Here is a 15655-nt window from a genome sequence, read left to right on the forward strand (position 1 = left end):
GGCGATTGCCGATATATTAGCACAGGTGTGTGTGTGCGTGTTGTGTGTATGCTCCAAAAGCTCTCCTAGCTTTTTTAGTCCAATGACTAAATTAAATAAACTCACAAAATATCAAGAAAACAGACAAAAACAGAAAATACAATCGTACACCCTCTAATTCAAGTTTCATGTGTTCCTGATCTGAAATCTTAATTGCCTTGTTACCTCATCGTGAACACACTTCATTCAGACTTATCAGAAACAAAATAAAAACAGTCTTAGTCTTTTCACTGTTCCAACAATCACCAACTCTGGTTGAAATAAACCCTTAATTCACTGAGTTAGATGTGAAAATATTCTGGCTCTACACGCTGTTTTCTCACTGTCTCTTGCTACTAGCCGAGCAGCGGCTCTTATTTGTTGGTCTGAGGCAAACCATTAAATTAGCAAAATAAAATGACAAAAATCGCCCAAACATAAAGACTGGTGATATACTCAGCCATACAGCCGATAGATTCGTCAAATTACTCAACCCTGGTAACCTACCTGCTTAGGACCAAACAGCAGAAAGTTAGTAATTTGTTTGTAAACATATTAAAGAATTTGACAGCGAATAAGTGAGATGTTTCCCTCATGAGATGGTGGAGACCAAAAATAGAGCTAAAAGAGAGTGAAAATTGGACTTGCACTTATCAGGTGGTCAAAGACATGACTCCAAATGAAAGCTAATGCACCATTTACAGTGGATGTGTGAATAAGCAACTGTTTGCTCACAGGTCAACCATATAAACTTTAAAGGTGCTGTCAGTGTTATAGTGTGAACAGATTGTTTGTGCTGCAAAAAAAGAAATTGCTTTTTTGCAGGACAAATAAATTTATGAAAAAACTGCTGATTCACTATGTGAGTAATTGACTAGTCTTTACAGTCCTGCGAGTTGGACTGGAGTTCTGCGGAGCTGTTCATGTCGTGAGAATTAACAATTTAAAATAGTTTACACACATTCATAATATGCAATTAAAACGTCGCAGAGTAATGTGTGGCCTTAGTGTGGCAGTTGGCGTAGCTGACAGCTGTTTTTCCATCAGCCTGCTGCTTTGCTCATTTTCAATAAATGTGCCAGGCAGCTAAACATTTTCACTGCTGCCATTAGATGATGAAGGTGCACTGTAAGAGTTTCCATTCTCTTACTGTCCTGCTTTGGCCCCTTGTGTGTGTGTGTGTGTGTGTGTGTGTGTGTGTGTGTGTGTGTGTAGTCCCTAGTCTCTGAGCTTCATTAATCAAACCCCTTGCCATAATAAGATCAGGACAAATATGTATGAGAACGCTGTGTGCTTCCATTTTTACTACGCCGTCGCAGGACAGTTTATGCCCTGGAGTGTGTGCATGTTTGGCGACATGTATGTATATGAGACAGGGAGAAGGAGAGATTCAGTTTTGCAGGACCACCCTCCTCATCCTGACGGGAAGTTGTTAGTTTAACCTGACAGGAAAGAATTTGGGAAACTTGGCAGTAAGCGACAAGGGAGAGAGAAAAGCTCCCCTCTCTGCTTTAACTGTTAATAGACTGACCGTTACCGTCGCCTTCTCCATTTTCCCCGCAAATACAAACTGCATCCATAATACACCCCACCTCTCCTCCATCTCATGCACACTCCTCGCTGTTGTGATATATATTTCCCCCCCGTCCCCCTCCCCGTCCTCCTGCTCATTAGTTGTTCTTTGTCCCAACTCCTGAATGCAGCCTGTGTGTTTTCCCCTCTCCTCCCCTCTCCCTCCCCCTTCCTCCTCCTGGACCCTCTACCTGTATCGGTTACACCTGAGCGGGAAGGTGGAGGGGTCGGGTTACGGCCCGCAGAATGAGGGCGCCCCTTTGATGAACGCAGGCTGGATGGGTGCGGGTACAGGCGGAGGAGATGGGGTCAGCGGTGAGATGGGGGCTGACAGAAAAGAAAGGCTTTATTTGTGTCTGGAGTTTGGCTGCTGAGGGTACCGCAGAGTGCACCGCCTCGCCTGGGTTGTGTTTCCTTAATGGCTGCCTGTTTGTGTACGTGTGTGTATACAAGTACGATAGAGAGCAGCTTATGTATGAATCAAAATTGACTGTTTAGATGGATGATGTATGTTTCCCAGTTCTGGTAGCTTTGTTTTCTGTACAGTTTTGTCTGTGTGTTTGTGTCAGTCAGAAGAAAGTGGTTTATGCTGTTTGTTTTGAGTGTACCAAGTCTGTAAATGACCCTCTGACCTTCTTCTGTATATGTGTGTGTGTGTGTGTGTTTCAGGGGGTAGTGTATGGAAGATGTCTGGAAAGCGAGACTGGACTCCGTGGATGAAAAAGAGAAGGGCTCCAGTGTTGTGCGCTTTGGGTGCAGTACTGCTATGCTGCCTGCAGAGCGGCGCCTCTCTCCCCGGTGAGTAGACAAACTGAAATGGTTAAAAAAAACTGGATCAATCTGCATAAATAAGATTTAAAAAGTTTCCATTTTGTGCTTTTTGTCACGGTTTCAAAATGTATATTACTGACTTGATGTATGCTCGCTTTATGAATGCCTTTACATTAGTTTTTCCAAACACCTGGTGCAGGATAAGTCTTGCCAGGGACAAAATATTCTGGCTTAGTCAGGGGGAGGGAGGGAGGTGTGTTTTACGTGTCTTGGCAGCAGGCACAGCAGTTTATTTGAAATGAACTGAAGAAGTGGGTAGTTTCAGGCCATACCAGCCACCATGGGTGAACGAAGAAGAAAAGAAGCTCTGTATGAAGAGAACTAATGATTAGTAGATAAAGAAAATCAATCAGCCGCTCTTATTTATTTATTTTAGATTATTCTTTGGGATTGCCTTTATTGATAATTTAGCTTAAGACTGACAGGAAAAGTGGGAAAAAATGAGTGATGACAGGTTGCAAAGGGCTGCAGGATGGAGTAGAACCCAAGCTGCTGTAAATGACTGAGCAGATATGGGGTGCACACTCTACCAGGTGATCTAGAGGGCGCCCCGGTCAGGCACTATTTCATTATCTATTATTTAAAAAGTTATTTTCAAGCAAACATTCGATCATTTTAGGTTCTCAAATGTGAGAATTTGCTGCTTTGTTGAGCATATTTGTAGCTTTTAGACTGGTCAGTGGTGAAGTTAATTGCTAGTTGCAGCCAAAGACATTCAAAGACAAAAGATGTCACACTGCTGGCCTCATGTAATCAGTGGGAAAGGTCTTTATGTGCCAGAGGTGGAACCAAATCTTTGTTTTGCAAGTCACAGTTAAGCATCAAGTCTTTGCTCTCAACTCCCAAGTCCTAAACTTAAAGTTTCGAGTCATAAACAAGTCATAATGCGCTCTTAGCCAAATGTAATCCCATTTTAACCACAGGGTAATAATATATAAAATGTGCAAAAATCATGAATGGTTACTAAAATTTGTATTTGTTTGTGGAACAAGGTTGTTGAAGTTGTTGCTTCCTCGTCTGTAATTGTGACCCACACGTTTTGCATACTGTGATTTGGGTTTTTTCGATCACGTGTAGTTTTTATACACAAACAAAATGATCTTTTGTGTCAGTTTTTCCAGCTGCAGCTCAGTAACTTAATGTTAGTTCTTCATAGTTCTCTCCTGCAGCTTGGACACTGTTGGATCGGTTCCAAGAAAGTGCATTAGCGGGGAATTAAGTGTCATCTTGTAAGGAGTAAACGGCACCAATGTGAAGTTGATTCAGGAAATGGAGGGAAATGAATTGATTCGTGATACACTTTTGAAATGACATACGTTTTAGTCTTTGGGCTCAAGTATCAAGTATTTTCAAGTCACAAGTCTGAAGTTAAAGTCAAGTTGCAGTTCTCGAGTCCACACCTCTGTAATGTGCTGACTTGTATGAAATAAAATATGTTTCCCAAGATGCTTAATTTGTTTCTGACTGCTTTCTTTTCCCTCAGACAATGTGCTGCTGTTCACTGAAGAGCCCATGTCCGTGGTGCAGAAGCTAGGAGGCAGTGTGAATCTTCGCTGCAGCGCCCAACCCGCCTCCGCCAACATCAGCTGGCGCCTCAATGGCCAGGAGCTGATGGACGGATATTTGGGCGTTGTGCTGGGACCCAACAGCCTGTTCATCCCCACACTGTCCAACCTGACTGTGGGCAGATACCAGTGTGTGGCCAGCACCAGCGCAGGAGCCCTGGCTAGTGTACCCGCTAACGTCACCGCTGCCAGTGAGTAGCCACCCACACAAATCTGAGACAAATAAACAGCCCCTTTTTGGTTTGTCAGAGTATCCAAAGAACGCCTTTGACTTAATTTTCCTTGAGTAAAACAAAAACAGTGAAGGGGCGGTATTTGTTTGCTTTAAATCATCACCAATACAACCCTGTAAACCTTGTACTTTTCCACCCGTGAGTCCAACCCTCGACCAACTGCAGCTCTGATCAGGATGAGAAACTGCTGCATGTTATTGATTCCTGACATTCAGATAGTCACCCTGTCTGGTTTAATACAACAGCTGCTTTTATGGAGTGCCATATTGATCTAATGGAGTTCAAGTGAATTATTCTCACTGCTGACGTTTTTAGTGTGCTGCTCTGAGTGTGTGGTGTTATATTTGATATGCATCATGGGACTGAGAGGGGGGCCTGAAGCTGTGTAATCTGAGCCAGAGGAATGGAGGGGACCTAGGGGCCGGGGCCCGGTCAGAGCAGGGAAGAGGGGACCAGGACTCCAGCCTGGGGGCCCCCTGCTTCCATCGGCCCCTCTGCTCCCCACAACACCACATTCCTCTCCACAGGGCCCGACAGCAGGGCTCGCCAGAAATTATGGCCCCGTAATTGGGTAGAGGGCTCGGGGGGAGATAAGGGTGTGTGTGTGTGTGTGTGTGAGGGGGTGGACAGAGGATATGCCTCACTACAACACACCATTAGGTAAAAAAAAGCGCTGTTAGCTGTATTGTTTTACATGTAGTGATGTGATGTATGAGGCTGCCAGAGCTGGAGAAACTGGAGGTGTTTTAGGCCAGTCGAGACAAGATCCTCACACAAGATGAGACGTGATGTCACATTCTCTGTCTCCTCGAAGGCCTCCGTAACCTTACACACACTTACACACACGCATTTCTCTTCTTTTGCACATTTTTCACTCCTCACCCTGTCACTTTCTCTCCTCTTGCCTCCTTTCATTATCTCTCACTTTCCCCTCCTCTTTTGTCATCTTCGCCTCTCATGTTTTGCTGTTTTTCCTCTTTTCTTCAGAGCAGGCGCGCAGGCCGTAAAAGTTATTGATAGTTCCAATAGTGGATGAATCGTGTTGAGATAACCACATGTGGAGGCAGACTGTTCACCCCACCTCCCCCCCAAAAAACGTCTCTAATTTAATAATGGTCTCCTCTCGGCCACCCCCAAACCGCCTAAGGAATTGCTCCACGGGGAGTGTGTACGTGCCTGCTTTTCCATGTGAGCCCTCTTAGCTGTACGCACATGTTTTTTGTGATCAGGATAGGTTGATTCCAGACCCTCCTCGCTATCCGTCTCTGAAGACTCTGCGCTTTTTTGGCATAAGTTAAAAGCTCTTCGCTTGAATTCTTGTGCAGACAATCGCCCTCCCCCTTTTTTTTTTTTTTTGCTGCAGAAAACAGAGACATGTATCTGCGCAACGTGAACGCACAACACGTTGCACAAACATGTTATAATTCAGACACACACACACACACAGGCCTCCTACTGCTCCACATAAAGATGATGAATGCACTGTCTCTCTAGAAATATTTAAGTCTGCCTTGCCAAGCAGCCCTGGTGCGGGAGGTCTGCTTCACTTTATGAATACCATCAATCCTCCATCGCTGCAGGACGCACACGCACACACGCGCACACACACGCACACACACACACACACACACACACACTCACACAGAAATACATATGCACGCTCACACACCTGAGAGGCACCCATGCGGGGTTCTTCCTGTGAAGAATGCGGGGTGGTAGAGTTGTGGGGGGGTTAAAAGGTGCAACTGGAGGAATTTGGGAGAAGCAGGCAGGAGGAGGAAGGTGGGACGGGTAGATATGAGGGGGAGTCAGGAGGAGAAGGGGGGGTGGCTGTAAAAACAGCACCTGATTGATTTAGCAAATGGAGCGCCACACGGTCCCTCTTTAAGGCTTTCTTTCCCCCCAACACACACACACATACATACACCACTTAGCTTGACATGTCCTGGCTGGGATTCTCATCTTTCAGAATAAGAGCTCCAAGTCAGAGATGGAGTTGTGTTTTAGTGTTTGTCTGTGTGTGTCTGCCGCTAAAGCTCCCCCAGATGCAGACAGAGGGACAGATGCATGGTGGATAAATCATCTGTCCTGCAGTGAAGGTGTTTGTTTAGTGCTTTGAGTAAATCACCGTGATGTCCCTATCAGCAGATACCCTGGCCTTAACTAAACGTTTCTTATTGAATTAGAGCTGTATACAATGTCTCATCAGCTGACTGTGTGTACCAGCAGCTTCTTGCCAGAGAGAGCGGCCGGTCCAAGAAAAACACACCAGTCAAAGCACCTCCGGAAAGAATGGAGAGAGGCCGTGTTTGTTAAGAATAAATCAACAAAGGCTGGTAGACGGTTAATTACGTTCCTGGAGATTTATCTTTCATTTCGCTGCTAGACTACTTCATGACAAATTTCTCCAGTTGTTTTCCCCCTCCTTTGCTGCTCCCTCCAGTCCTATTTTAGTTTTCCTCTACTCCAAATCTACAAAATGGCAGCACCCCCCCGCTAAGATTTTTGTGGGTTTTTCCTTTTTTTCCCCTGGCCTCTTAAGAGCAAGAGTTTTGCTGTTTCCTCCCAAACTGGATATCTTTCTTTGAAACTCTATAGGATGGACACCTCTCACCTTTGACCCCGTGGCCAGGCCTCTGGGCCGCTCAGGCGGAGGGGGTTTTAGGAGGTCAGAGGTCACATGAGTGTCTGTGCTGTGCAGACTGTGTGTCTGCGGGACACAGTCGCAGCACATGGCCCCAGTAATCCCACTCCACCCATTTCCCACAGAATCTGAACCGGCTCCAGTCCCAGTATAATGTTTGACAGGATTAATGACACCTACTCCAATGTTACAGACACCACTCTTAGGCTTTGGATTTACCCAGAGCGACATGAATTGAGCAAAACAGAATAATTAGTCAGAGATATAAAATTCTGGCGACTTAAAGCAGATCATGTTAAGACAACATTACTAAATGGAGGTTTTCTTTCAAAGGGAAGGACATCGGAGACGTTGTGGGAATGTGGTTACAATACAATAGGGACATCCAACGTGGAGAGACACCCAATATGGAAACAGCCCAGTTATTACAGAGTTTATTATTGCTCAGAATATTGTGGTTTTCTGCTTCTGAGGCTGAGGACTGAATGTATACATGTGCAGTTAGATGTGATTTACACTGTGTATTAAGATGATGAAAGACGCCACTGACTTCTCCCCTCGCCTCGTGTGTTTTCCAGAGCTGCGGGACTTTGAGCCGGACGACCAGCAGGAGATCGAGGTTGATGAAGGCAACACGGCTGTTATTGAATGTCACCTCCCTGAGAGCCAGCCCAAGGCTCAGGTCCGCTACAGTGTCAAACAGGAGTGGCTGGAGACGTCCAAAGGTACCGAGCTGCTTGAATTCATTAGGATTTCCTATAATCACCCCCCACTTCCCTCTTAATTCTCATACTATCTTCATAATTTACCGGAATGCTATAATCCTGCTATCTGGCCCATTATAAAACCGGTGATAAGGGTATTATCTCGAGAATGTTGAAACATGGGAAGGCGGTTGTTTATTTTTCAAACTATTTACTTCTAAGTTGCCTGGAAGAGAAGAAAAGCTCCAGTGGTTTGTGGCTGGTATGTTGATGATGCCTGGGAGCTGTAGGTACTGATATCTGCAGCTTATCTGTGAGGAAATGAATACCACATTGAGGGGCATTCACTGAGTGTTCTCAGACTCTGGGGCTCCACCTTGTGGTGTAGGCTAACAGTGCATCTATGCACTGGAATGGCACATAGTACTCATATTACACACAGTTTCGCAATATGGACTTGATTTTTCTGTGGTTCCTGTTTGTCTTGGTCATATTCATGTATTGTATAATATATTTCCACATGGATGTGCTTTAAAGTTTGGAAAGAAGTATGTGAAACCTGGTCTCATGTCAATGCTGTAACAGTATTGCTTATGTAACGCTCTGCAAATCCTTTTCACTTCCCTGCACATTTGCACTCAAGTGTGCACAAATGCTTTTTGTGTAGTTTTCTTAACAGCTGTGATGAAGTTAGAAGTTTTTTGTCTTTGTCTGTGCTTTTTTTTTCTCATCTAATTCTTATTTTTACCCTTATTGTTATTCTGCACCACAAAGGCGAAAAACCTTAACTCACTAGAGTGTAACTGACTTTAAAATGACTTTAAAGTTGTTTTGGCATCCAGTTTAAGGAATGGTTGGCATAATATTGGAGATGTGGATTTCTTTGTATTGTTAATGATTTTTTTTTATATCTACTTAAAAATCTTGAGCTCAAAATTGACCTTTGACCTCTAATTTTGGAAGCTACGATATTAATAAGGGGTCAGACCAACTTCCATTTGATCTCTTACACTGTTTTTGATTACAATACTGTATTAAAATAATTATGACTTTGATAGAAGTTTTTGATGTATTATGAAACTGCCCACTTAATGTAATATAAATAAGAATAAACCAATCAATTTGTAGGGGTTCTTTTTAAACCTCTCTACTTTGATTGTCTTTAATGGTTCATCACAAGCTCACATCATTAGGACCAAATTGGGTCAAGAAATATTTGTTTTGAATTAAAACAAAAGCGTACATTATTGTTTTTCTTAATTCTCAAAGTTTCAAGTTGAAACACCAAAACAGTATCTTTATGCGTAAGTGCAACGTAACAAAACCAGAGAGCCTTAAGTGAAGTTACATGGTGATGCCTTCTCCCTCTATTTTCAACAAAAACATAACACAGGAGACTTGGGATATTTGTCCACATGATAGAGTGGGTCTTTATTGTTCCAAAAATGATCAAAATGAAGTTAAAGTCTTAACAAATTCTTCAGCCCATCAGAAGCAATAACTGCCCCTACAGATGACGACTCTAGGTGTGCACTCATGATTCATTTGTGGGTTTGTTAGTCCTTAAAAGCACACTTCAACATCTGTTTGTTTTTGTTTGTCTGCAGGGAACTACCTCATCATGCCGTCAGGGAACCTGCAGATAGCCAACGCCACGCAGGACGATGAGGGACCGTACAAGTGTGCTGCTTACAACCCCGTCACTCAGGAGGTCAAGACATCCACCTCGGCTGACCGCCTGCGTATACGCCGTGAGTCATGACCTCCAACGCTATGATGTTGAAATGGAACATAAAGTTTTTTATTAGCACTGCAGGTTTTGATGAAAACGCAATTTAATAATGTGCAAGAAGAAGTTAGGGGTCAAACTGAAACATTAACAGTGAAGAGCTATGTCAGAAAAGACATAATTAGAGAGCTTGTAAGTGTTACTGTAGACACATGTGGTGTACATGTGTCCCACACCCTCCACTTCAGTGTGACTTTTATCATCTTGCCAGGACACATTTAGTCACAGGTGAAGTGTGAACAATTCTTTGTATTTTAGACGTGATTTCAGCCACATGAGCAATGTAAAGAAATGAAGAAGGGCAGAAAAAAAATGCACAGATATTTTCCTACATATTGACCACATATTCATACCCTGCCTGTCCGCATCTTTTTCAGGCTCCACCTCAGAAGCAGCTCGCATCATTTACCCGCCGGCCTCTCGTTCCATCATGGTGACCAAAGGCCAGCGGCTGGTGTTGGAGTGCGTGGCCAGTGGCATCCCCACTCCACAGGTCATATGGGCAAAAGATGGGAAGGACCTGCGCTCCCACAACAACACGCGCTTCCTGCTCAGCAACCTTCTGATCGACGCGGTGGGCGAGGCAGACTCGGGCACTTACATTTGCAGAGCGGACAACGGCATTGAGTCGGCCGGCTCTGCGACGGTGCTTTATGACGTGCAAGTGTTTGGTGAGTAAAGTGGAAAGTTGTTTTAGCGTGTTGTGTGTTGGCTCCTCTGGGCGTTTATATACTTTGTTTTGATAATCTTTTATAAAGACCTCGAACTAATCTGTGAAACGCAGCTTCCTGTAAAAGCTTTTCATAGTGAATGGAGTTTATTCTTTTGACTATGCGATGATTTTCTTTTTTATAAGTAGAGTTTTGTTTGTATCATGGATTTAATAATTAAACCAACTCCTGTTTGGCGCACAGAGAAGACAGGGGTCTGTATGTGTGTGCGCAGTCATGTGTGGGAGAAGCATGTAAGCCTGGGCGGTGTTGTGTAAGAAAGAGTTTGTGGAGACAGAGCTCTCTATTCTGTAGCGGGACTTGATTGAGTGTGTCTAGGTTATGGATGACTGTTTTTACAGTGATTTTCTGTGTGAGTGTGTGTGTGTATGTGTCTGTGTGTATGTGTCTGTGTGTGTGTGTGTTGTAGGCTTGTCTCTCTGCAGCTGGCTCTAATTAAAGCCAGAGAGCTGCTGTAGCTGTAATGAGCTCTGTCTTTCCCTGATTCACAAGCAGCCAACCATCAACTAGCTGGCCTGGCCCCGCCTGCCTGGCTCTATACACCCCTCTGTCATGCAGCCTTTAGAAACACACACACACGCATGTATGATAGTGATTTTACTCACACATGTGCCCATACACGTGACGTTATTGATGCTTAGCCTTAAAAACTTTAAAAATGGTTGTAATTAAAAGAATAATAGTAATTTCCTGCTGATTAATCACCTCAGCTCTAAGGAAAATAATAACCATTTGCACGATCACACCTGTGCACGCACAAACAGGCTGTTCAACTTTGTTTCTGTGTCGTGCAGAGCCTCCTCAGGTGACGGTGGAGCTGCAGCAGCAGGAGGTGGTGTACGGAGAGACTGTGCGCTTCACCTGCCAGGCCCGCGGCAAACCCACTCCCTCAGTGATGTGGCTTCACAACGCCCGGCCCCTCTCCCCGTCTCCTCGCCACCGCTTGACCTCCAAGGTGCTGCGTGTCTCCAACGTGGGCCCTCAGGATGACGGACTGTACCAATGCATGGCTGAGAACGGGGTGGGCAGCTCGCAGGCCTCCGCTCGCCTCATCACAGTATCAACCGGTAAGCCAGATAGTGAGTAACCTTTTAGAAATGTAACTAGTTTAAGTCAAAGCCTTTTTGTTTCATGATGTATTTCTCTTCTCTTTAGGGATCTCATCCAGGGGGAAGCTGCCCTCCATCTATCGGCCGCTCAGCCCAGATAAGGTGCTGAGAGAGCAGCCGCCTGTGAGGCCGGGGGCCACCGGTGCCATGTTGCCTCTTGACTGCTCTGAGCTGCCGGGACATATCCTGCCTGCCGATGCTCCCATCATCCTCAGCCAACCCCGCACGGGCAAGGCTGACTACTATGAGCTCACCTGGAGGCCACGGCATGAGCGAGGAGCCCCTGTGCTGGAGTATATGGTCAAATACAGAAAGGTACTGCAGTCAGTTCACTGCACTCCCAGTTAAAATACACACAGATTCACTCTCTTGGCGTTTTGCCTCGGTATATTTGTGTGTTTTCTGTGCTGTGTCTCTTGGATGCCTGCTGTTTATGAACTGGCACCCAGTCGCCACCAAGACACAGAATATAAGTAGGAAGTAAGAAAATAGAGACGGAAGCATAGTCTGGGTCATAAGTGATGATTTTTTAAAGGAAAATTCTGCATAGCATGTCTTCAACAAACATACACACGTACTTTGTCAGTTACTCACCCTCCTGACTCTCTGTCTATCTGTCAGGTGGGAGACCCTCTAGCAGAGTGGACCTCCAGCAGCATCTCAGGCGCCCTCCACAAGCTGACTCTGGCCAAGCTGCAGCCAGACAGCCTGTATGAGGTGGAGATGGCTGCCAAAAACTGCGCAGGTTTGGGACAACCTGCTATGATGACCTTCAGAACTGGCAAAGGTAAAAACACTGTCATGTTAGCCTTGTCACTGAGAGCAAGTTAGCACGCTTACATTAGCATTTAGCTCAAAGTACTGCTAAATGCCCTGCCATCCCTCTCCAGACCCGGACCTGCAGCATTTGTAGCACTAGTTTAGCAACCCGCAAACTCACTGATCTTTTGCATGTGTTAAATTATCTTGTGATGTTACTCACACAATCAAATCTGTGCATTCTGATAAGCAATGTGACGCCAGTGAGTCGAGAAGTATTAACAAATTGCCTGCTGATTACAGCCTCACAGAGCTGCGAGCACAGCTGTGGACTTGTGAAAATGTTATTTCTGCCTTAAAAGAGAATTCAATTGAAATTTTATTTGGCCAAAAAGGCAGTTCTTTCATTTAAACTCTGATCTAATTGTGTTTTTCTGTCTTCAGGTCGCAGAGGTCCAGGGCAAAATGACCCACCAAAAACTCCTGCTGTTCCTTCGCCAAGCCTCTCTCGTAAGTATCCCTCCAATCCTCCTCGACCTCTCAATGCCTCTTTGCAAAATCTGTCTCCTATTAACTATACTAACTATAAAAAGTCACTTATACAAAAATAACTGTATTGTTTAACTTCTAACCATTCTTTTTACTAACATGCAAACTTCTTAATCTCTTTTCTTTCTGTCTCTGAAGGATGAGCTCTCAGTAAGTGCTGAATGAATAATGTTTTTCCTTTTAACTGACATGATTTACAGAATGTCTGTGAGTTGTTGTCCTCTGTCTGACACCATTCCTCCTTCTCTGCAGCTCCTGAAGCCCCCGACAAGCCCACAGTCTCCACGGCGACGGAAACGTCGGCGTACGTGACTTGGATTCCTCGCGGTAACCGTGGCTTCCCCATCCAGTCATTTCGGGTGGAGTACAAGAAGGTGAAGAAGGCAGGAGAGGACTGGGTGACGGCGGTGGAAAACATCCCCCCACAGCGGCTCTCTGTGGAGATCACGGGCCTGGAGAAAGGTCGGCCATCTTCCTTAAACAGTGTTGTTATTATTCACAGCAGTTTACTCTGAGTTGGGGGGGGGGGAAGTAGGATGTCGTACCGTATAATTACAGCGATGATGTCCTGCATAATTACATTCCCACGGCCCGTAAATTCATCAACATAATGAGTGTTGTTACAGTCATTTCAGTAATTGCTGCCATCAATCAAAACCATAACTGAATCGCTCGAAAGGAAAACATAAAGTGATGTGAAGACAAACATCATTAGTCAACACAACATAGAGCTTCAGTCTGGGCAGCTGGTGGCCCCCAGAGACACATTAGTAATAGTTGTCCCTCTCCCTGTAGGTACGTCATACAAGTTTCGTGTTGTGGCGGTGAATGTAATCGGTTCCAGTCCTCCCAGTGCCCCTTCGAAGGCGTACACAGTGGTGGGTGGGAGAACTCATGAACGCCCTGTTGATGGACCCTACATCACCTACAATGAAGCCATCAATGAGACTACCATCATGCTCAAATGGACGGTGAGTGACTGGAAGAAACAAAAATGAAAAATGACTGCAGTGCAATGTATCGCCAGTTCATTGTGATTCTAACATGATTGATTTCCCTCCCGACAGTACACCCCCGTAAACAACACACCCATCTATGGTTTCTACATCTACTACCGGCCGACAGACAGCGATAATGACAGTGACTATAAGAAGGATGTGGTGGAGGGAGACAGATACTGGCATTTAATCACTGACCTCCAGCCCGAGACCGCCTACGACATCAAGATGCAGAGCTTCAACGAGAAGGGAGAGAGTGAATTTGGCAACGTGGTGATCCTTGAAACGAAAGGTGAGGTCATTTTTGGGCGGAAAATTAAATGTACCATACAGGATGACAAGGACGTAGGTTTTGTCTCAATATCGGGCGGGGACACATATGAAATGGGGGGTTTGGGGGTCCTCTGCCAGAAAATTTTGAGCATCAAACACTTAATTTTCTGTATTCTGGTGCCATTTTTGCATCAATTTATGGTGTAAATATCTTACATTTTTTATCAGATTAACTCCTCTGAGACAAATGCACATGTTCTAAATATTGAGAGGGACGTGTCCTCCTCCAAAATCTACACCTATCTGAAGGCAGCACAGTTTCTGCTCTTGTTTGAACAGATCTTTCCCCTTTTGTCTCCTCAGCTCGTCCTAATCACCAGCGACCTGCTCCATCAGAGACCCCAGACCACGGGTTAGGACCCACAGGTGGACTTGTGCCTCGGCCCGGTGACCTCCCCTACCTCATAGTTGGTATTGTCCTGGGAGCCTTCGTCTTCATCATCGTCGCCTTCATCCCCTTCTGCCTTTGGAGGGCTTGGGCCAAACAGAGTGAGTTCTCGTCACAGTTCCTGTTACAGTCGTTAAAATATTAATCTTTGCATCTGTGTAATCTTGTCTTTCTGCTTATTTCAGAGCAAACGTCAGACTTGTGTTTTCCTGCTGTGGCCGCGCCCGTGTCGTCATGCCAGTACACCATGGTTCCCCTCCAGGGACTTGCCCTAGTTGGCCACTGCCCGCTGGACAGCCATATGACAGTGCCACATGGCATCTACCCTGCTAACGGAGAATACACCCCGAACGGCAAACCTCACCACCCCACACACTGTCTGCCAGGGCTGCAGCAGGTAAAACAAACTGAACTGGTCATTACAGGTTGTTAATTAGCTGTCCATGTTATGGAAGTCCAGTAGTGTTGAATATATGATGTATATGCTCTTGTGTTCTGCAGGAGGAGGTGGACTGTGACATGGAGTGTGACACGTTGTTGCCACAGACAGTGTCAAACGGACATCTTCCTGTTTACCACTACTCCACCAGGTATGTTTACGTATGAAGCTCATATACAGTATTTACTGTAATGCACAGGAGGGACTATGTAACAATTTGTAAATAATTGAGTAATGGGGAGCAATAATCTGTCCTTAAAGTGGTGCTGAAACAATCCTTTGAAAGCTGGAGCGACATTACATTTCTTGTGCTGCTTTCAGACGCCTTTCGCAAGTATTTAAACCTCTGAACCCGAATAATGGGTGCAGTTTCTTTCAAAAACAGGAGGAAAAAAGGCAATGAGAAAATTTGTAAAAAATATTCCACACTATATTTAGAAATTTATTAAAAAAAAAAAAAAAAACTAGGGAAAAACTCTATTTATAATTATTATTATTTTATATTTAAAATTATGTTACAGAAGTACTAGAATTTTCTAAGCTCTTTTTTTTGGAGTAAATTCCTTATTTGCTTGTTTTTTTTATTTTTCTCCTTTTACCAATTTCTTACTAATTTTTGGGGTAATTTCTTCTTTCATTGCTTATTGCCTTCTTCCCATGTATTTGAAAGAAACAGAACAGAAAAATAATTTAAGTAATATTTTTTTTATCAAAGACGCCAAACGTTTCTGCTTTTTGAATGTAATTCTCATGCTGTATGTTTTGAATGTATCTTCATATCATTGTAAATACAGTACTGACTGAGGGATGCGTTCAGGCACAGTATTATTGAGTGTAGCTCAGCCTGTGTTTTGGCCGCGCTCAGAACCCAAAACAAAGTTGCTGGGATTTTGCATGTAAAACAGGAGAAATAGACTTGAAGCGTAAAAATTATGGAAGCTTATTAATGCAGTCACTTGAGAGAATAAAATCTGCTTCGTTTTTCTGATTAAG

At 44.4% G+C, this 15655-nt stretch overlaps 1 protein-coding gene across 1 annotated transcript in view; it reads left to right on the forward strand.

The window, feature by feature from the left end:
• boc (BOC cell adhesion associated, oncogene regulated) overlaps positions 1-15655 on the forward strand; it is a 30428-nt gene that overhangs the window by 13043 nt on the left and 1730 nt on the right. The window contains exons 2-16 of the mRNA XM_050056705.1: positions 2260-2388; positions 3905-4177; positions 7442-7588; positions 9175-9318; positions 9734-10027; positions 10882-11154; positions 11243-11511; positions 11818-11983; positions 12400-12465; positions 12757-12966; positions 13300-13475; positions 13572-13794; positions 14139-14324; positions 14409-14620; positions 14725-14813. Of these exons, the coding sequence (XP_049912662.1) occupies positions 2277-2388; positions 3905-4177; positions 7442-7588; positions 9175-9318; positions 9734-10027; positions 10882-11154; positions 11243-11511; positions 11818-11983; positions 12400-12465; positions 12757-12966; positions 13300-13475; positions 13572-13794; positions 14139-14324; positions 14409-14620; positions 14725-14813 (2840 nt within the window). The 5' untranslated portion in view covers positions 2260-2276. The remainder of the gene's footprint in view (positions 1-2259; positions 2389-3904; positions 4178-7441; positions 7589-9174; positions 9319-9733; positions 10028-10881; positions 11155-11242; positions 11512-11817; positions 11984-12399; positions 12466-12756; positions 12967-13299; positions 13476-13571; positions 13795-14138; positions 14325-14408; positions 14621-14724; positions 14814-15655) is intronic.

Source organism: Epinephelus moara, chromosome 11 (genome assembly GCF_006386435.1).
Source record: "Epinephelus moara isolate mb chromosome 11, YSFRI_EMoa_1.0, whole genome shotgun sequence".
NCBI lineage: Eukaryota > Metazoa > Chordata > Actinopteri > Perciformes > Serranidae > Epinephelus > Epinephelus moara.